The following is a 23,017-nucleotide window of genomic DNA, read 5'->3' as shown; positions in this document are numbered from 1 at the left end:
CTCAGATGACATTTTATCTGCTTATTTACATTTTGCAAAAATTTAATACTAACATTAAGATGGAATTCTATATAATCTGTTGCACTTATGTTTTCCACATAGAATATCTGCTATTTCACTTTTCAGTTATAAACACTTTTAAAAAAAAACTGACATGGGCAAAATAACATAACCTAATGCTATGTTAAATAGTACAATAGTCAGCTAAACTAGAGGCGGTCATGGTGACCCTTCAGCTACTGGCATGGTATTGCTGAGATGTTGGAGATTCCACACAATCATCCTAACTGCTGAGATAACTTTAAGTGAACCCATTACGTAAACTTCGTTAAGAGATCCCTCTTCTCAATAACACATTTAAGTAAAGAAAGAGGGAGGAGAAGAGAAAATATAACTGTACACTTTACAAGACTTCTTAAATAAAGGTATAATTTTATTTAGCACTTATGTAGCACTTTACATTTTCAAATCACTTTCCAAACATTAACTAGTTAATCCCCTAAACACCCCTGTGAAGTGGATAGAGAGAAACTTTATTCTCACTCATTAATTTATGTCTGTGATGAAAGCATAGTTGGCAGTGATGTTCTCTATGATCTATGAACTCGTGTACTGGAAAATTTTCAGGATGATATTATCATGTTGTGACAGGGTGGGTGTCCCCATCCAGTGTGGGGTGAGTTCACCCCGTCCCTCAAGCTGTCCTTTGCCTCAAGGTGGTGAGATCTAAAGACTAAAATCGATAGGGTAACCGTGATTCACAGGGCAGCAAGGCCTAGTGGCTGGAGTCAATAGAGTTACCCTGGCACGCAGGGCAGTGAGGCCTAATGGCCAGAATCAATGGGGTTTACCCCGATTCGCAGTGCAGCAAGGCTTAGCAGCCAGAGTCGCTGGAGTTGCCCTGAGTCACAGGGCGGTAAGGTCTATTGGCGAGAGTCGATGGGTCGCCACCTGGGGGGCGGGAAGGTTAGCGGCCAAGATAGGAGGACCCAGGGCCCACCCTGCTCCACCGGGTCCCGGCCCAGGGCCTTAACAGTGGCAGAGTGTTCCGCCACTGTATCAGCAGGGCTCCAACCAAAACATGCCGACTTCCCACAGGACTATAGCTAGTCCTCCCTGGGCCACTTCCTACCATATATTTTGGAGCTGTAGTTGAGGTGTCGTCGGGGTCTCCGGGCTTTTCGGCACGTGCGGTTCCTGGTGACTGATCCCGCTCAGATGTCCACAGGCCCTTGGAGGCCAGTCTGAGTCTCCATTACTCTGGCTTCCACAGTCAGGGGTTCCAGCTGCTCCCAGGATGGAGCTGGCAAGGAGCATCCTTCCTCCCTGGCGCTCAGCCCAGAGCTGAGCTGCTCCCTTTTATACTAGTGCTACATCAGAAGCATGCCCAGTAGGGACATGGGGGTGTGGCATCCTCAGTCCACAGTGAGGAGTTAACCCTTCCCCATCCACTGTGGAGTGAGTTCACCCCGTCACACAAGTATATAACTTTGTCAGAGTACCCATACCATTCTAAGGCTTTCTTTTAAAAAACCATGCCTTCCCATTAAGTTATATTATATTGTAGTAATAAAAATGGAAACCGTAGTCAACAGATCCTAACTCATTCCCAAAGAGAGAGGCCAATCTATAATTACTTATATTACCACTGAATACCAAGACCAGCTGGGCCAGTTGGGGGTTATAAGAATCATAAATGCTTTCTCGGATTTGACTTTCTGAATTACTCTGGACCGAGAGAGAGTTGGGAGGAAAGGTTTAGAGAAGGCATGTTCTCCATCATTCAGAAAAGTGCCCACCACCTGAGCTCCTAAGTAATATGTCTTTACTTTTTGATTTTCTGCAGAGGTGAACGCATCTAGTAGGTGTCATCCAAATCTGGCTACTATTCTCTGGAAGGCACTATTGTTCAGTGATCATTCTTCCTAGTTCAACCTTTTCTTGCTGAGCCAATCTTCTTTTATTTATATTTGATGTTCCTCTGACATGAACAGCCTTAAATACTATATTTCCACCCAGGATAACAGAAAGGTGGTTTCTCGGTGTAGGACTGACTGCAGAACTGCCCATCCCCTAGTTTAGTGAGGTAAGCTCCTGTGGTGCTCTTGTCTATTCTTACAAGCAGGCAGCCTCCTTAGAAGTGGTCCTGAAGATGTAGATGAACTAGCTGTTCTACATATAGACAAAATATTAATTTTCTGGAACTTTCTTTTTAGTATGGACCACAGACCCTGAAAAGCCTCGTTTCTTCAATGATCTACCAAGCCTAGCAGACTTCCACCAGTAATTTGAGTCTCAAAATAGCTGTAGAAAAGTGGTACTCTGCATTATATGCTCCCTCATTAATCACCACCAAAGAAAAGACCTTGCAGGATTCCTGCATCAACACTACTCCCATAGACATGAAACTCCTCCAATGATCCCAAACTTCTAGAAGAAAAAGCAGGAAAGGTTACATATGCAACTTTGTCCACTGAACAACATCCATGCAAAATACCATCACTCCCAATAATCTGAAAAATTGATAACCTGAGAATGTGTGTTGCATTATCCTGGACATGATCTGGACAACATACAAATATTTTCATAGGATAGGATGACTTTGCCTACTCTGAACCCCCAGTGAATAAGGCAGGGGTGGGCAAACTACGGTCCACAGGCCACATCCGGCCTGTCAGACCTTTTGATCTGGCCCTCAGCTCCCACCGGCCACATGAAGTTGTTGAGGCCAAGAGCGTAACAAGATTTAAAAAGGGAATGTACATTTATATGGATATTAAGAATATCCAGAGTTGTTATAATTAATCATAACAAATATTTTCTGAAAGAGATATTAAACCTCGGGCTTCAGGATTTAGAACAATCTCTAACTTCCGAAATCAGGATGAAACCTCTGTCTGGGAGACAGATTATCTCATATCTGCCTACTGCAGGGTTCTTACACCCTTCTCTGAAGCACTTGGTACTAGCCATTGTCAGAGACAGGATACTGGAGTAGGTGGACTTCAGGTCTGATCCAGTATGGCCATTCCTATGTTTTATGTTCCATAACAAGTGTCATGTGAATGTCCAGGTGAGGGTTAAATTAAAAATCCCACAGTTCTTTTAGAAAAATAAGGATAACCCAGTGGCACAGACAACCTTCCAAATCCCCCAAAAGCATGTTTTAATAGTTAAGGATGCCTACAAGCTATTGCTGAATTCACAATGGTTGTTCCACTTCCTATACATGCTCACTGCATTAGCAGAATTTAAGTCATTAATTTGTAAAGCTTTGAGATATGTTGAATATAACAGGTACTTTAAAAAAATTCTACTCTGCTTTAAGATGATGCCCTGCAGTCCTGAAAATGCCATATCCCGGGAAAGCAATTACAAACATGCAGTATAGCACCACTGGCAATTTAACATGCACCATACTAGCATTTTTCATTTGGAAAAGAGGAGCAAACTGCAAGTTTCAACTCCAAATGAAATACTGAAGTGTATTTGAGAAAGAGATATTTCCATATTTTTCTCCTTTTCCTTTAGGTAAATTAATCCCTTGAAAAGTCTGTATGGAAAAATACAGATATTTTCTCTTCAGGCCAGTCTTGTGGGACAAGCTGTTTTGAAAGTTACAGAAATACTCTGAAAGTCTTCCAGGCTAGATTTTTACAAAAAAAAAAAAAGTAAATATAAAAACGATCCAATTGCCCCATGACTTGTCACAATTTGTGTCTGTTTACTGAAAGTTAGAAGGTATACAAGCCTTCTTGAGGGGAAAAAGAAAGTCAGTTGAATAGTTTGCTGGTCATACTGACCTCTGGGAAAAGCATCAGAGATTAGACAAAAAATAAGCATTTATGCACACGGCTCCTTATAAATTACTACAGTGTGGGGAAAAAAACATGCAATTATGTAATTAACACGTTGGCTCTAAATGGTAAATTTTTCCCTGCTAGTTATTCCCCAAATCAATAAAAAAATACAATGCTTAGACTGTCATTTAAATCATTTCAATTTGTATTTACTTCTTACTAGGACATCCAGACTGCAGTAACAGCCATCTTTCAGATTTAAATTTTGGGAGATTTTCCATTGCATGCCAAATGACAAAACTTAACCTCTCTTAGCCTCCTTCCACCGTTAGACTATAATGTCTACTTAGACTGTAAACTCTTTGGAGCAAGGAAAGACAGTTACCTTTTCCGTAACTGGTGTTCTTTGAGTTGTGTTGCTCATGTCCATTCTATATTAGGTGTGTGTGCTTGCCACATGCACCGGTGCTGGAAGTTTTTCCTTCAGTGGTATCTGTAGGGGACCGGCTCTGGTGCCCCCTGGAGCAGCATGCACATGCCGTGGTATAAGGAGCGCCACCGGCTCCCCCCACCCTCAGTTCCTTCTCGCTGGAAACTCTGACAGTGGGGAAGGAGGGGGAGTTATAGAATGGACAGGAGCAACACATCTTGAAGAACACCAGTTACGGAAAAGGTATCTGTCTTTTCTTCAAGTGCTTGCTCATGTCCATTCCATGTTAGGTGACTCCCAACCAGTACCCTTGGAGGTGGGTAGGAGTTCACAGACATGTAGATTGCAACACAGCTCTGCTGAACCCAGCGACGTCCCTGGCTTGCTGACTGATGGCATAATGCGCCGTGAACATGTGAACCAAAGACCACGTTGCAGCTCTGCAAATGTCCTGGATGGGAACGCGGGCCAGGAAGGCCGCCGAGGACACCTGAGCTCTGGTCGAGTGAGCCCTCACAATTGGCGGCGGCGGGACCTGTGCCAGCTTGTAACAGGTCCAGATGCAGGAGGTGATCCAGTTGGAAATCCTCTGCGATGACATCAGAATGCCCTTCGTCCTGTCCGCTGTCACAATGAAGAGCTGGGTCGACGTGCGGAAGGGCTTGGTACGCTCCAGATAAAATGCCAGGGCACATCTGATGTCCAGGGCGTGCAGCCTCCTTTCCTCCCCAGAGGTGTGCGGCTTGAGGCAAAACACTGGGATGAAGATGTCCTGATTAACATGGAAGGAAGACACCACCTTTGGCAAAAAGGCCGGGTGGGGTCGCAGTTGAACTCTGTCCTTGTAGAACACTGTATACGGAGGCTCTATTGTCAGGGGGTTAAGCTCCAACACACATCTCGCGGATGTTATTGCCACAAGGAATGCAACCTTCCAGCACAGGTGGGAGAGGGAGCAGGAGCCCACAGGCTCAAAGGGGGACCCCCGTGAGCCTAGAAAGAACCAAGCTAAGGTCCCACTGTGGGACAGGAGTCTGGGACAGCGGAAAGAGTCTCTCAAGGCCTCTCAGGAATTGGACCGACATGTCATCTGAAAACACCATCTGACCTTGGATCAGTGAGTGAAAAGCGGAGATAGCCGCAAGGTGCACTCTGATGGAAGAGAGGGCAAACCCCTGGTTCTTAAAATGGAGCAGATAATCTAAGCTAGATTGTAAGGAGGAGCACGTTGGAGAGATGCTATGCTCAGGCGCCCCGTGGGAGAACTTGGTCCATTTGGCCAGGTAGGTTGCTCTAGTGGAAGGCTTCCTGCTTTCCAGGAGGATTAGCTGGACCTCGCTAGAGCAGGCCTGCTCCTCCGAGTTCAACCATGCAGCATCCACGCCGTGAGGTGGAGGGGGGTGAGGGTGGGGTGTAGGAGATGCCCGTGATCCTGCGAGAGCAGATCCAGTCGGTCGGGAAGGGGCCAGGGAGCGGCTACTGCCAGGTCCATCAGCGTGCCAAACCAATATTGGCACAGCCACGCGTGGGCGACCAGGATGACTTCGGCCTTGTCTCTCTTGACCTTTGTGAAGACTCTGCTGATAAGTGGGATCAGTGGGAACGCATACATCAGACCCCACCCCCCCAACCATGACAGGAGGAAGGCATTGGAGAGGGAGTTTTTGCCCAGACCCTGAAGGGAATAGAAGCAATGACATTTCTTGTTCTGTTCTGGTGGCAAACAGGTCCACTTGGGGAGTTCCCCACCTCTGGAAGAGTGCACAGGCTACCTCCAGATGGAGCAACCACTAGTGGTGAGAGGAAAAGGATCTGCTGAGGTGATCTGTCAGCGTGTTCCTGACACCGGAGAGCTGACAGGCCTCCAGGTAGATTGCATGGTCAATGCAGAAATCCCACAATCAGAGAGCCTCTTGACAGAGAGCCGATGAGCATGCTCCCCCCTGCCTGTTGATGTAGAACATCGAGGCCGTATTGTCCATCAACATTCTCGGCACCTTGTCCGCCAGATGTGGTAGAAAGACCCTGCAGGCCAAAGGTACCGCTCTGAGCTCTTTGACATTTATGTGCAACGTCATCTCCTCTGGGGACCACATGCCCTGAGTCTGGAGGCCGCCGAGATGCTGAGGTCCAAGGCGTCCGATATCAGCTCGATCGAGTGACATGGATTGTCAAATGGAACTCCTTCCAGGACTGCCCTGGGGTCGGTCCACCACTGCAGGGAGGTAAGTATCGTCGGTGGGATGGTAACAACCTTTTCCAGGTGATCTCTGGACTGGAAATAGACCATCACCAGCCACTGCTGTAAGGGCCGCATCCTGAGCCTGGTATGGCAGACGACATATGCACATGCTGCCATGTGACCCAGCAGGTGCAGGCAAACCCTGGATGTGGTCAGGGGAACGTGGAGACTCGCACGATGAGGTTCACCAATTCTTGGAACCTCTCCTGTGGCAGAAACACTCTGGTGCAGGTAAAATCGAGCACCACTCTGATGAACTCTATTCTCTGTACCAGAACTAATGTCGACTTCTTGTCATTTACCAGCAGGCCCAGGGATCGGCATGTGGCCTGCAGCACTGCGACATCCCTTTGGACTTGGGACCTGGAGCGGTCTTTGACGAGCCAGTCGTCGAGGTACAGGTAGATCTGGATGCCCCGACGCCTGAGGTAAGTGACTACCACCGACATGCACTTAGTAAACACCAAATGGGAGGACCGCAAACTGACAGTGGTCGGGTCCCACCATGAATCGTAGGAAGCATCTGTGACCTTGAAAGATCGCTATGTGGAAATATGCGTCCTTCAAGTCGAGGGCGGCATACCAGTCTCCCGGATCCAGGGAGGGGATGATGGAGGCCAGGGAGAACATGAGGAACTTCAATTTCTTTAGGTATTTGGTGAGGTCTCACAGGTCCAAGATGGGCCGTAGACCACCCTTGGCCTTTTGGATTAAAAAGTACTGGGAATAGAAACCGTTGTTCCTGTATTTGTGAGGAACCCCTTCCACCGCACCCAACTGCAGCAACCCTTCTACCTCCTGTGCAAGGAGACTCTTGTGAAAGGGATCCCTGAAGAGGGATGGGGAAGGTGGGTAGGGGGTTGAAAGAAACTGGCACCTGTACCACTATATTGAAGACCCAGCGGTCCGAGGTTATAATGGTCCATGCCAGGAGGAAAAAATGGTGGTTGGAGAAAAGCAGGAGAGACAGATCTGGGGTATAGAGAGACAGTAGGTCACCCTCGGGCACACCCTCAAAATGCTCACTTGCCCCCCCTTCTTATTGCGGGTCGAGCCCAGTTGGGCAGAGGGAGGAGGTGGGTGGCTCGGGCAGCATTTGTAGACCCTGCTCTTTTTGTGGGGCAGCTCCTGCTGGGGTTGGCTCCCTTGGCCCTGAGCTAGCTGCGGTTTGAACTGCTTACAGGCTGTTCATGTAAAGCCATAGAATTTTCAGAGTAGTACATGAATCCTTTAGCCCATGCAGCTTACTGTCTGTCTGGTCTGCAAACAGGGCTTGGCCATCGAAGGGGAGGTCCTGCATTGACTGCTGAGCCTCTGTTGACAGACCAGAGAGAAGCAGCCAGAATGGAAATGGCCGAGGCCATGGTGCGAGCCACAGAGTCCGCCATGTCTGAAGCCATCTGGAGGGCCGCTCTGGCTGCAGTCGCGCCCTCCTCAAGGATCGCCCAGAATTCCTTCCTGGAACCTTCGGGAAGCGAAACCTCGAACTTGGCCATTGCCTGCCACATGTTATAGTCGTAGCGGCCAAGGAGAGCCTGGTGATTGGCCATTCTCAGTTGAAGGCTGGAAGACGAATAAATTTTTTGCCCAAACAAATCCAGTCTCTTCGAGTCTTTGTTTTTGGCCATAGCCCCAGATTGACCCTGCCTCTCCTTCTGATTAACAGCCTCAACTACGAGGGAGTTTGGGGCTGGGTGCGTGTAGAGGTACTCGTGGCCTTTAGCTGGCACATAGTATTTGCATTCAGCCCTTTTTGACATGGGGGGCAGGGAGGAGGGGGTTTGCCATAGGGCATTAGTAATTTTTGATACCCCTTCATGTAGGGGTAAAGCCACCCTGGCAGATGCTGTGGAGCAAAGGACATCCAACAGGGAGTCCGTTGGTTCCTCTAGCTCCTCCGCCTGGAGCCCCAGCTTGGAGACAACTCTCTTCATTAGTTCCTGATGAGCCTTAGTATCATCTTGCAGAACTGGGTGAGGGGGACCTGTGATAGCTTCATCTGGTGACGATGAGGACGAAGCCAGTGCCATGGGATCTGCCATGTCCCCTGGTGGTCCAGCCTTCTGGGGCCTCCACCTCTGGTGGAGGGCGGGATGCTGAGGCCAATGGCCTATCTGAGGCCCCCACCACTGACTGGGCTGGCAAAACCCCCACAGGTTCCAGGGGTACCAGGCAGCTGCCAGCCACTGGCCTTGGGGTCAGTTGCGGTGCCAACGATGCAGATGGTACCGCTGGTGGTGGGGCTTGTCCCACTGTCAAGGACTCCAGCTCAGTTTTGGAGCTGGAGTGGTCTCTGCAAGCGACCATGATCAGGCAGACCGGCGTTCCTTCTCTGTGTAGTGCCAGCCGCTACGCCTCGACATAGACCTGACCAACTGAGATGAGTCCCTCATGCGGGAACTCTGGGACCTTCGGCATTTGGCGGATCGGCATTGGTAATCCATCAATCAATGCCTCACACTGCTCGACTGGTACATGGAACGGGACCAGAAGCTGGATTGGGCCAGTTGTTGGGAGGATCTCCCCAACCGCAGGGATCTGCGTCTTGGTGACAGGCATCAGCTGGCAGGGCCGGCTTTAGGCCGATTCAGCCGATTCGACTGAATTGCGCCCCGCGCTCAGAGGGCCCCGCCCCGCAGCTCTCCACCCCGCCCCCAGCTCACTTCCCCCTCCTCCCCTCCCCTGAATGCTCCGCCCCCTGCTCCTCCCCCTCCCCTGCTTCCCGCGAATCAGAGGTTCGCGGGAAGTCTGAAAAGAAGCAGGGGTGGGCAGGCAGCACCAGGTAAGCTGGGGTGGCGGGGGGCACGAGAAGGGCTCCGGGGATGCGCGGCCCAGTCCAGCCCCGGCCGAGAAGCTCCCTCCGGCCCCAGTTCCGGCCTAGCGCGCTGGCCCCAGCGGCTCCGGCCCGGCCCCCGTGGCACGGCGCGGGTCCGGCACAGCCCCCTTGGCTCAGGTCCGGCTTGGCTCGGGCCTGGCCCCCGCGGCATGGCTCGGGTCCGGCACGGCCCCCTCGGCTCAGGTCCGGCTCGGCTCAGGCCCGGCCCCCACGGCGCGGCTCCGGCCCGGCCCCCGCTGCTCGGCTCCGGCCCGGCTCTGGCCGCCGAGCGGCTCTGGGCTGGACCCAAGCCCGGCGACCCTGGCCGGAGCGTGACTTGATTCCTGGGGCGGGGCTGCCGCAAGGAATCGGGCCCCGCTCTTGCTAAAGCCGGCCCTGTCGGCTGGTTGGTGACTGGTGGCCATGTTCAAATGATGGTTCGCATGACCGGTGCCGAGGCCTTGGAGACACGAAAGGCCAATATCGATCCTCTTGCCGGGGGGCGCATGCCTGGGTAGGTCTGTGCCAGGCATCTGGCGAGCCACACATTGAATCCCGCTGTCAGTGCTCAGGGTTCGGAGACTGAAGAGGGCTTCGTTGAGCCTCCTCCCTGCATCCGAGGCATGATGGTTCCAAGCAGGCAAGCGTTGGTGGGACGTCCCCCCAATGGGGAGTGGTGCCGCTGAGGTGGGGACACACTGTAAGGTCCCAAGGCGGGTTTACCCTTGGCCTGAGGTACCACCAGAGCTGGTGTGGGCGGCACCGGTAGGGTCAGGATTTCCTGCGCTGCTTGCAGGGCCTCGGGTGTCGACGGGACATCTAGATGACAGAGGCCCTTGTCACTGTCCATGGTGGCAGGGATGGTATGGGATTGGGCTGGACCACTCAACTTGAGCTGGGGCCCAACTCCCTGACAGAAGTGTAGAGCCGCCCAACACAGGTCTTGGCTCTCCTCCGGCCCTGTCCTTTCCTGTACAAGAAGTGGGAAATGTTCCCCTTGTGGGTTCTCTTCAGTTTCTTGGCCAGAGCTGGGGAGGGGGATCGGTGCCGGCTCGAAGACGGCACCGGTGGGGCACTCCGCACTGACGCTGCGGTGCTCGGGGCCAAGTCGGACCTCTGCTCCTGTGCCGGGGTCAGCGCCGACTCCATCAGGAGTGCCCTGAGACGGATGTCTCTCTCCTTTTTTGGGGGGGTTTAAAGGATTTACAGATGTGACACTTTTCGCTTATGTGTCCTGCGCCTAGACACTTTAAACAACTAGCGTGCAGATCGCTGATGGGCATAGGCCACTTACAATGAACACAGGGCTTAAAGCCTGGGGATCGGGGCATGCCCCATCCCTAGGCTGAGTCCCATCCGGGACCAACTAAATTAGAACTAATAATAAGGGAACTATTAATTATTTTACAACTATTGTACAGGAAACGTTTGGAAGAAACACTGAATGAAACGCAACGCTAGCTGAAGCAGCAGATGTTCCAGCACTGTCACTGGTGGCAAGAAGGAACTGAGGGTGGAGGGAGCTGGCGGCGCCCCTTATACCGCAGCATGTGCGCTCCACTTCAGGGGGCATCAGAGCCAGTCCCCTACGGATACCACTGAAGTGAAAACTTCCAGCACCGGTGCATGTGGCAAGCACACACACCTAATATGGAATGGACATGAGCAAGCACTTGAAGAAGAACGGACTGTTACTATATGTCAGAAAAATGCCTACCGCAATGGCAATCCAGTCTCAGTTGGGACCTCTAGGTACTACTGCTAGTACAAATAAATAAAATAATAATAATAAAATATTAAAGCCATCAGTGTACAGCACTGAGTAACAAAGCAAAAAGAATACTAGACTGCAGGATTATAAAATAAAATTTTAAAAATCATGGTTTGGGTAAGCTAAGCCAGAGGTATATAGCAGTGCAGTTAGGATAAAAACAATTTTTGTGCCGAGGGCCAGAACAATGCCTAAATAGGGCTTAAGTGGGACCCAGTTGGTACACAGTCCTTGCACTGGCCCTTTTCACTGGGGTGAATGCAACCCTTAATTGACTCTAGTTTAACACACATTTTAGAACATTTTTTTAAGAAAGCCAACCTCATTATACTTAAGTAAAAATATGGATCCTTTGTCAGCTGCTGAAAATTCACAAATGAGGACTTTTAAAACCCATTTGATAATGTTATGCCTTTTATATCCCATCTGTCTTCCTTATGTATTTTGCCACTGTTTGGCCTTTTGACTCTCTCCATTTTTGTGTCTCCCTGCTGCTCAAAACTTTTTTCTCTCCTCATTCAAAGACTTTGTTCCCTCTCTCTTCTGCCCAGAATTCCTCTCTATTTCTCATGGCCATGCTGCCAATGAAGCCCAACCAACTAGTATGTTTGATTTTCCATTAATTTTCAAATTCTTGCTTGGAGAGCAACTTTCTCTGTTAGTTTCTTGGGGGCACTTACGTGGTGCTCAATGGATTTAGTGGTCAGAGGACTCTAGCCTTTCCCTCTTATTTTTAATGAGAGCAGCAATGTGATTAGATTAGATAGCCATAGAAGAAAATCAAAGAAAAGTTAATTTTAAAAGAAAGTTATTAAAGCAGGCTACTAAACAGTAACAACTGTCCTATGGCACCCGGGATCTTGAAGAGTTAAAAGGTTTTCCATGGAACATATGGTAAAGGGAGATAAGAAACATTGAAGTATTCTTTGCGTTTCTCACAATAAATATTTGTTCAAGAGGAAAAACAGATATATTGATCTGAACCAAAAAAAGAGCTACATAAATTTTCAAAGATATGTCTATGCCTAATGAAGGAAAGCACATTTGGTGCATCATTCATTGGAGACATAGTTTAAGAACAGTTCAGATTTGTAAAATTATTACCCTCATATTGGTTTTTAGATCACTGCCTGCAAAGCTCATCTTTCATGTGACTGCTTTCTTCATGCTATACATGTTCAAATATGCTTGACATTCTGCATTTCTAAGCTGTTCTGTGTGCCTGACTCATTTTCCTTTTCCTTATTCTCTGTTGTCTTTTGAATTTGTGCACCTCCTACCCCCACATGAATGTCCAAGTGTGCCACTGTGCAGCAATAAAAAACAAGCAGATACTTGAGAAATTACACAAGAGCATGGTCGTTCAATAATAATAATCACAGCCTACTGACAATAATTAAGGAACTTCATACAATTTCTTTGTGAAATGTGTGTAGTACTGTATTTTACATTCAAAAAGTGTTAAATTAATCCTAAAGTAGTGCATCAGTCAAAGGGTGCATGCAGAATCTAAACAAAAATGCAGGTGTAACCATAATTTAACAGAAAAAAATCTGTCTTAAAGTATTTATAACTCATTCATCATCGTGGTCTCCATCTTACAAAAACTGTACACATTTAACGCAGTTTTTAGTTCTCTGCTGCCAAGCATGACATTATGACTTTTTTTTAACAAAAAACACATCATCCTCATCATGGGAAGGTTATGGAGGAGAAAAAGGGTTTACATTTTGAATTTGGGTCATACTGTGTTCTTATGCTAGTGAGCTTGATAGCCAAGAGCCAGTGAGAAAGAAAGCTCTGACCCTCTCTACCATAAGACTCATTTTTGTTGACAGTTCCCTGCCTGAAGAGTGCAGTTGTCACTGTACATCATCTAAAAGAGGAAGCAAATCTCTGAGATGATCCAGTCCCCTTTGACAACTTTAAAAATTAGATCCCAGACCATCAATGGGGAGCCAATGTAACTTCCAGAGCACAGGAGTGATGTGTTTGTGCTTATATTGATGAATGGGTAGGATGCTGCATTCTGGACAAGATGAAGATTTTATAGGGCCTTTATGCTCAGTTATTGTAACAGTCAAGCCTGGAAACTACAAATGCCTAGACCATTTTGGCTAGATCAGCATCCATTAAGAGTGGAAAAACCACCTTGTCAACTGTATATGGAAGGAGGCATTTTTAGCAGTTAGGAGTCAGGAGAACCTTAGTGGTCTAGGGGCAGATTATCTCCTATCCTCCTTGTTAAAATTAAGTTAACATGTTGGTTAATCCCTTGAACTCCCCCTCCCCCCCACTAACATTAACTCCATCTTATTTGAGTTTTTGGTTAGCTTTCTCCTCTTTATCCAGGCCCTTCCGTCAGACAGATAAGAGATAGTAATGTTAGCTCTTGATGCAAAAAAATATATATAGCAAATGCTGTCTGCATACTGCTGGCATTTTAGTCCAGACCCGGGTTTTATATATATATTAAAGAGGGGGAAAGATAACAGTTTGTGAGGTTTCTGAAGGCAGAGATGTGTGTCTCTATTACAGTCCTTTAAGGATAGTTTGGGAAGAGGGACTTAAACCATAACAGTGCATTTATTTGCACCCAGTTAGGTCACCAAGATGAGTCAGTAGTGTCCAATGACTGACAATGACAAAGACTTCTGAGGTAAGAAAGGGAAAACCTCACTGTAACTGGGTTACCTGAACCCACCCTAACCTGTTAGCAGTTGATGAGCCTACTGGATAGTGTTAAGTGTATTTTGCTATTTCATTGTTACATTACTCTACCCAGATGTAAGACAGTGGCTCTCTACGAGACAGGATGTAAGATGTGAGCACAGCAGTCCACAGGGAGGAATTCTGGGAGCAGCTAACCCCGAAGAAAAGGCTTGAACTGGATTTTGTGTTTCATTTAGTTTTAATTCACAAAATGAACATTAAACACCAAAAAAGGGAGAAGTATTAACCCTCTATGACTTGTGTGGACAGGGTCTCAAAGTCACTGGCTCATATTCACCATCCTCTGTATAGTGTTTGCCCACTTTGAGATCTTTCAAGTGTTTTTGCATGCCAGGGCTTTTAAGAGTAGAAGAGTACCATGAATACCTAACAAAATAAAGATTGTTCTCACTAATATGGGATGACAAGTCAGTAAAAGCCATCTGTGCCCTACTATTTTTCAATCCCACATTAAATATTATCACTGATGTAGGCTTTGGAGTGAAATTCATTCAACACCGTTAACAATAAGAACTGCTGTTTTAGATTTGAAATTACATACTCTGCATGCGGCAGTTTGCTCTGTAATAACAGTGCCATTTGGATGAGTCAAAGCTGTATCTAGAATAGCACAATCTGTACATGTTCTAAACAGATCAGTCTCCAGATGGAGTTGTGAACACAATGTAAGCCTTGCTTAAAAATGGGCTGTTTTAATAGCTATTAAAATAGAAAAGTAATTAGTAACCATTTATTTTTAAAGAGTGAATGCCCCAAAGCCGGACAGCTTTTAGAGCATCTTGCTAAAAAAATCTTTTTTATTAAACTTTTTCACCATATTTGGAAAGAAGATGGAGAAAAGAGCGTCTAGAATCCACAAAGAGAGAAAAGTGATATTCCTTACAGCAGGGATCGGTAACCTTTGGTACATGGCCTGCCAGGGTAAGCACCCTGGTGGGCCGGCCCGGTTTGCTTACCTGCCGCCTCCGCAAGTTTGGCTGATCGCGGCTCCCACTGGCCGCGGTTCGCCATCCCAGCCCAATGGGAGCTGTGGGAAGCGGCGCGGGCCGATGGATGTGCTGGCCGCTGCTTCCCGCCACCCCCATTGGCCTGGAACGGCAAACCGCAGCCAGTGGGAGCCGCGATCAGCCGAACGTGCGGACGCGGCTGGTAAACAAATCGGCCCAGCCTGCCAGGGTGCTTACCCTGGTGTGCCACGTGCCAGAGGTTGCCGATCCCTGCCTTACAGTCTACTATGGGCCTCACAATGCAGATCTAATATACCTGTGCAGCATTGGCACACAGGCACTGCAGAAAACTGCAAGATTAATAACCATACACAGACACTACTGAGCCCCTACATCAGCTTGTTATACTGTTCTACATGTAAACTTTACAACATTTAAATTTGCATCGAAAATTAATAATTAAATGTGAGAAATGTATAAAAGTTTATAAAGTTATACCTCCATTGTAATGTCTACAAGAAATCAACCACCTAACAATGGCTAGGGTAGTTAAAGACAGCTAATATTTATTTTTAAAATGCTTTCAAATTATTTGGAATCATCAAGTTTTGCAACAGCTAGCCCATGTAACTGTGTAATCTTACTACTGATGCCCTCAACCCTTCTCCTCTCTGTCCCCCTACTGTTTGTTTCACTCACGTGCGACTTGTTTCAAATTAGATTGTAAGCTCTTTGGGCAGGGACCATTGGGTATGAGTAAAGTTTAGAAAGTAGTTTGATTTTCCATTTCATTGCACCTAGTGATTTGCTTAAGACACAAAAAACTCACTCTCTCACCTAATGTTTCCTTCTGTAATTCATGACATCTGTTTTGTAATTCATTCTCTTGTTGGAGTGAAGTCTGAAGCTGCTGACTTTTCAGCTCAACTGCATCGGACACCAACTTCAAATGTTTCACCTCCTCCTGGAGGGACACTTTATCCCTCTGGAATTCTGCCAGCCTTTGATTCAGTCTGGATACTTCTGAGGAAAAAATTATGTAAAATGTTAATAAATTTACATTCTAAAATACAAAGACATTGCCATAATCCCAATGCCTGTCTTTTGTTAAGAACTCAATATTTGCATGAATCTGTAATTTTACTTAAGGTACAAAGCCATTGTAAGATATTTACATCAGCACTGCATCTTTCTGCTGAAAATACAGACAGATGAAAGAGGTGGCTTTTCCAATGCATTTACACTCAGGCAACTTGCACTAGGTTGTTGAAATATTAAGCATGAAATGCAATGTGAGTGATCCTTCTTTTTAAATGAATAAGCATAGGGATTTATGCATACAAGTTCCATTAATACTAACCTTTTATCTGTAACATCCCTGAGCAGTAAGATGAAAATAAACTCCTAAAAGCTCACTAACAATGGTCACATTGGGGTTTGTTTTTTGGGGGGTTTTTTGGTCAGCTATTGATGGATATTAGAGGACAAATAATACAAGTTTTAATAAATAATAATGTAGAATTTCTCTTAGATCTCAAAATAAAATTTATATGGATTTATTAGAAAGACACACATTAACACCAGTATAGTAAAAATACATCCGAATTTCCATAACCTCAATTTTCCAAACATATTTCCAAGATGAAACTTACCATGCTAGGTCCCACTCCGAGATTAAATGTTTTCTTTTTCAAATATTCAGGATAAACTTCTCATTTTCTCAGTTCAGTATATTTAACACTACATTACATGGTACCAGTCCTAAAACAGAATCTATATGGGCAGTCTTAGGCCTGCATGTAGTCCCACTGAATTCAATAGGGTTCCATGCAGGCTAAGGGTCTCACCTGTGGTAGATTGGAGCTCATACGTTTAAATAAAATAAAGTTCATTTGTTACTATATATTTTTATGTCCATTAACTCAAAATTGTCTGTTATATGAAAAAGAAAACATTAACAAAACTATTTCATTATTCACTTTTAATATTTGAATGAAGTGATCCAGATAATTAACTATCAAAGATAACTATTGAAAAGTGCAATAATTTTTAGGATTTTATTTATATCTAAAACACATGTTAAAAGTATAAATCCTTAAAGCTCTAAGGAGACAATGTGGCTTTAAAAAGTATATTGTTTTGCCTGATGGTTGTTGAACTGATTTATACCTCTGAAGATGGCTTTGTTGCGGGGCACCCAAAAGTCTGATCAATTACAAGCAACTAGCACAGAATGCAGCAAACTGATTATTGCTGAGGGTGGACAGAGCAGATTCTGCTCACCTATTGCAGCTTTGACTTCAGTGAGAGGTATTCCTGCATATACGGAGGCTGAATTCGGTCCATGGTATTTTCCCACCCCAGTAAACCTGTATGACTATGACTGTGTCTAATCCTGCATTCCTTGGGCACCCAAAACCCCAATTAATTTCACTGTTTACTTTAAAGCCAGGAAAAAGAGGTTCTTCCATTACATAAAAAATGTTAGTTCTGAAATCTAGAGCACTCTCTTTTAATACACCAATCTATGGATAACAAGAATGTTTGTTTTGGGAGAACAAGGTTCACTTTTGATATATGCTTATTTTTGGACTTGCAGCAGTCGGTGTTCAGTTGTGTTTGTACCACTTTTGTTCGTATTACTAGTTACAATGTTCCTGACATTGAGATTAAGTCTCATTTGTGTTTGTCAAACCAACAACTGCATAATTATTTATGTTGCCCACAGGCAGATTTTTAATAGTTTATGCAGGCAAGTACTTCCATTAACTATGCCTTATCCTAATTGTTAACTTAATACTTATTAATACTGATGTACTGACAAAGGCATTGCACGGTACTCAGAAAAAGTGATTAAAATGTAGGTTACCACTTGACATTAATTATCCAGGTCTGAATAATTCCATACACAATCATTTTTAAAGGTTTTTAAGAATGTCATGTATAAACTAGTCCAGGACATTGTGGCTCAAGAGCAGCATTTCATAAACCCTATTTTTACATCTATGACATAGAAGACAAGTTCTCCAAAGACTATTCCTGAAAGCTACAACAAAAAAGTAGCACTATAAGTGATCCAAACACTGTATACTTTTAAACTAAACTAAAAATAATAATTTACTAAATCCTAACACTGATCCCAGAGAGAGTTAAGGCTACATGACAAGGCAAACTTGCAAAAATAACAAAAACATAGCAGACTGGGAACTGATGAATTATGGGTAAGGGATTTTGATAAAAAATGCTGGATTTCGGGGATGTGTACACACAAGTATAGTAGTTCACTACTTTGAAAGGGATACGTGGTGTGCAGTGCAGGACACATAACACCTATAGAGGGGACCTTCAACAGGCCATATCATTAACCTTAAAAATAAATCATTCTAGATATTATTTTCTTGGAATTTAATTAATGCAAAGGCTCTGGGAATGAAAATTACTAACAAGCAAACAGGTAGGATACTTCTGTAAATGGATAAGTGTCTTCTAGGTCACTTCTACCGGAATAATAGTTGAATGGAAAGACAGTGTCTCATGAGTAATTCTTACATCATGTTACAGGACAATAAAACAAAGCTGAGATGTTATAGCTGGGCACCTGAAACATTACTGAGGCATCCTCTTGTTTCAAGAGAGGAAGCATACATATTTAAGAATATTACAAATTAATAAAACAGTACTTCAGAAAAGAACAGCTGGCACATTTATGGTATTTAAAAGTATCCACAATTATTCAGACATATGACTACATATTCTCTTTATTCTCATAGGAATAACAAAGGGGAGAAAATACAGAGCCTGTTTCTAGAGTTATTAATGTCCTCTGTTTGTGACATCATAATAATTTCAATAGCAAATCAATCAACTGTAATGTCACAAACAACGGATTGTGAAATAAGGCAGGAAATATGCAAGAAGAGTGGAACCCTTAGTGCCATGCACTACACTTAGTCTTCAGTATTGTTAAAAGATTGGTTCATGGTTCAAAAGGCAATACATAAACATTAAATCTATTATTCTAGCAAAAGTGAATATAGTAAAAGAAAGCAACGTGCTTGTAATACTTGTCTTCAGATGGTTACAGTATTCACTCCTTGGTGCCTGCTCCCTGCATGTAACTGGGGTCAGAACATTCCGAGCTCAGTGTTCTGAGTTAATATACACCTCAGTGCATGATGCATGCCTACACTCACTTCTGAGGCATAACAGCATAACAAGCATAATTGCCTCAACTACTAGTTCCTATTATAGTGCAAAACATTAAAAACTATCCTAATTCAGCAGAGAAAGTGGGTGAGTGGTAATCTATTATAATAATTATTACCTTCCGAGAACAAGAACTGCGGGTAGATAATTTCCTTTTCTCCAAAGTTAAACAGTCTAACAAAGCCACACGTACATTTTAAAGTGACTAAGAAGTCATTCGGATACCTTTGAAAACTCAATAATTAACCCAATGAGAAAAATTGTACCTGATCATTTTGTTTCTGTGACTGTTTGGGTTATGTCTCTTTCTAAGCAAATTTCAAAGGTAGTTCAAATTTATTTATCAGCAACAGGGCTGGGCCTCACCCCTTCCACCACAAGAATACTTCCACAGCTTATTGAAACAGTTACATTTACATTAATGAAAAAATACCTAAAGCAACCACTTACTTAACTTCTAGTAACTATCTGCTTCATCGCTAGTAGTGATTATTTTAGAATCACCCAGAGAAATCCAGGTGGCATCGACTGAGGAAGAAGTCCGTTCCAGAAATGTAATGTTCAAGAAACCAATTTTCATTCTGGATCCTGAGCTTGCCCACTCAGAGCTAGGTATGAACATAGTGAGCAATAAGGATCAATAGGACAGGTAATAAGACACAGGATAAAATTTCTTCTTCCATGAAAACAGTAATTTTGGAACAGCCTGAAGTGCATCTGTGACGGGTTGGATCACAGAAACCCCCTTGGGAGCTGCCACCTCACGTACCAAGACTACCTCTGCTCCTGTTTTCCCTGCCAGCTCAGGACTCCAGCACCGTCTTGCTGAGCCAGACACTCCCGTCTGGCTCCAACACAGACCCAGGGTCTGAATCACTTGTCCCAAAGCTGCAAGTTTACCTGAAAACAGCTCACAGAAGTGTGCTTGTCTTTAGCACTCAGATGCCCAACTCTCAACGGGGTCTAAACCCAAATAAATCCGTTTTACCTCATAAATTGTTCGCCCTCTATAACACTGATAGAGAGATATGCACAGTTGTTTGCTCCCCCAGGTATTAATACATACTCTGAGTAAATTACTAAATAAAAAGTGATTTTATTAAATACAGACAGTAGGATTTAAGTGGTTCCAAGTAGTAACAGACAGAACAAAGTAAGTCACAAGTAAAATAAAATAAAATGCGCAAATCTATGCCTAATCAAACTGAATACAGATAATCTCACCCTCAGAGACGCTTCAGTAAGCTTTTTCTCAGACTGGACACCTTCCAGGCCTGGGCACAATTCTTTCCCCTGGTACAGCTTTTGTTCCAGCTCAGGTGGTAGCTAGGGGATTCTTCATGATGGCTCCTCTCTCCCCTTTGTTCTGTTCCACCCCTTTATATATCTTTTGCATAAGGCGGGAACCCTTTGTCCCTCTGGGTTTCCACCCCCCCTCACTGGAAAAGCACCAGGTTAAAGATGGATTCCAGTTCAGGTGACATGATCACATGTCACTGCAAGACTTCATTGCCCACTTGCCAGCACACACATATACAGAAAGACTAACAGGTAAACACAACCATCTGCAGACAATGGTCCTGGTTAATGGGAGTCATCAAGATTCCAAACCATCATTAATGGCCCACACTTTACATAATTACAATAGGTCCTCAGAGTTACATTTTATATTTCTAGTTTTAGATACAAGAGTGGTACATTTATACAAATCAGATGATCATACTCAGTAGATTATAAGCTTTGTAATGATACTTTACAAGAGACCTTTTGCATGAAGCATATCCCAGTTACGTTATATTCACTTATTACCATATTTTCTCTAAAACTATCCCAGTTACATTATATTGACTTATTATCAAGTTTTTATAAAACCATATAGACTGCACAACGTCACAGCATCTTCCTGCCAAAGGATGGTTCTGTGGAAAATTGAAGGTCAGGCCTATAGTGTTGAAGGATGATCCAGTGGTAAACCTGAAGATTTTCTCAGTGGTAGAAGTCACCCTTTTGATTCAGGAAAGTGACCCAGTACAGGATGAGTTTACCTGCAGCTGAATATGCTTCAATGAAGCAGTGGTTGATGTGCCTTGGTATGAAGCATTTGGATGCAATCAGGCAGAACCATCTTGGGTGAAAGGGAATTAACCAGGATGATGTTTTTCTGAACAGGTCAATCCCATCAAGATTTTTTTTTTAATGCTGTTCTCACATCCAACATGTGCCACATTTTTTTCTTTTGGGTATTCAGGATTTGGACACGATGGAAAAATGATTTCCTATGAAGTTGGAAAGGTGAATTATGTGGTAGGGGTGCTAGCCTGGGTCTTGGGAGACCTAGATTCAATTCTGTCCTCTGCCACATGCTTTCTGGGTATCCTTGGGCAAGTCACTTAGGACCAGATTTGTAAAGGTGTTTAAGCAGATAAAGATCCAGATAGGTGCCCAGTGCACCTAAATGCCTAACTACCATTGAAATCAATGCAAGATAGGTGTTGAGGCACTTTTGAAAATTCTACTAGATGCCTAGCTCCATCTTCAGGTACTTAAATACCTTTAAAATATGGCCCATAGTATCTTTGTGCCTCAGTTACCCATCTTTAAAATAGGGTTAATTGCACTTCCCTACTAAACAGGGAAGTTGTGAAGATAGTAAGGTCCTCAGATACTATAATAATGGGAGCTACATAAATATATTAGATAGATAGGATCAGCCTTGGTTATGAATGACTCCAAAGCAAGAAGCGTGTCCTTTCCCTCTTGTAAGATGAAGTAAAGATCATGGTCCTTTTAGAGCAGAGATATCAGAGACCTCTTTGCCATGTAATTGTACATGTGCTGATAGAAAAGAAATACAGGGAAGTAGATGTCATTGTTTCAAACACATGGACTGTGAGAACTGGTAGCATGTAGTTAGGCCCCAACTAGGAAAGGTAGGTCTAACTTGGTTTGGATAGGCATACCACGCTAAAAAAAGGGTAGATATCTTCTGGTGATCTTTAAGAGACCTAGATAACTTTACATTTATAATGCTGTTTAATGCTGAAAATATGTGATGTGACAGTTGGAGATCTTAGGCACAAATCTATGCTATACCATAGAAAAACCAAGAGAGTTGGAATGCCTGACTTCCTGGGGATTAATCTCTTTGTCTCAACACGAGCGTGAGAATTCAGTCTGCATTTCTGTGTTGGCTGAATGGGGAAAAGACTTATGGGATACATGAAGAATACCTATTATTTCAGAAAAATATCCCATCTTAGTTAGGATGAGCCAATCCGATGGACAAGCTATTAGATTCAGTAAGGAGACATTATTTACCTTGTACAGTAACTGGACTTCCTCAAAATGCATGTCTCTGAGTGCCAGCAGTGCCTGTTCATCTTGCACATGTGCCCTACACATCCTCATGCCCCATACCAAGGACATATAGGGCTCTGAGGGCGAACCACCCTCAGTTCCTTCTCTATTACAAGGTCCCAAGAAGATGAGACTCTGAAGCAGAGAGGAGACAGGCAGGTAGCAGAGCACGCATAGAGACACACATCTCAAAGAAATCCAATTACTATACAAGTAACTTTTTTTTTTTTTGAGTAGTGTCCCTTGAGGTGACTCCACTTGAGGTGACTCCCTAGCAGTACCCCCTGAAGGAGGTGGGGGCTTCAGAAATCAGACAGGCTGTCCATAGAACTAGAGCCAAAGGCAACATCTGCCCAGGAAGCATCAACCAAGGCACAGTGTCTCAAGGAAGTGTGAATCAAAGACCATGTAGTAGACTTTCATGTTTCCATAACAGATACAGCCTTTAACAAGGCCAGAGATGTGGAGTACGATCTTGTAGAATGGGCAATGACCTTAGGGAGGTAGGATACATTAACAGCTGTATAACAGGCTCTAAGTGGGTTTCTGGTATGAAACCAGAAACTCATTTAGAAAGTGGGTTTCTGGTTCATGAGGCTTGGGCAAGAAGAGCTGGAGATAAACTGATTGATATGAAAATTCAAAGTAATCTTGGCTAAAAACATTGATGTGGTTAAAGAGAAACTATCTTTGAAAAAGTCGGTATTGGAGGGTCA

General features: G+C 44.6%; 1 protein-coding gene across 1 annotated transcript in view; it reads right to left on the bottom strand.

Moving 5' to 3' along the window:
• The window catches only part of LEKR1 (leucine, glutamate and lysine rich 1), a 116,675-nt gene that overhangs the window by 50,718 nt on the left and 42,940 nt on the right, over positions 1-23,017 (bottom strand). The window contains exon 6 of the mRNA XM_065411426.1: positions 15,576-15,761. Coding sequence (XP_065267498.1) covers positions 15,576-15,761 — 186 coding nt within the window. The remainder of the gene's footprint in view (positions 1-15,575; positions 15,762-23,017) is intronic.

Source organism: Emys orbicularis, chromosome 9, assembly GCF_028017835.1.
Source record: "Emys orbicularis isolate rEmyOrb1 chromosome 9, rEmyOrb1.hap1, whole genome shotgun sequence".
In the NCBI taxonomy this organism is placed as follows: domain Eukaryota; kingdom Metazoa; phylum Chordata; order Testudines; family Emydidae; genus Emys; species Emys orbicularis.
Note: the sequence above shows the minus strand (reverse complement) of the source record. Positions and strands in the feature narration are given on the sequence as shown.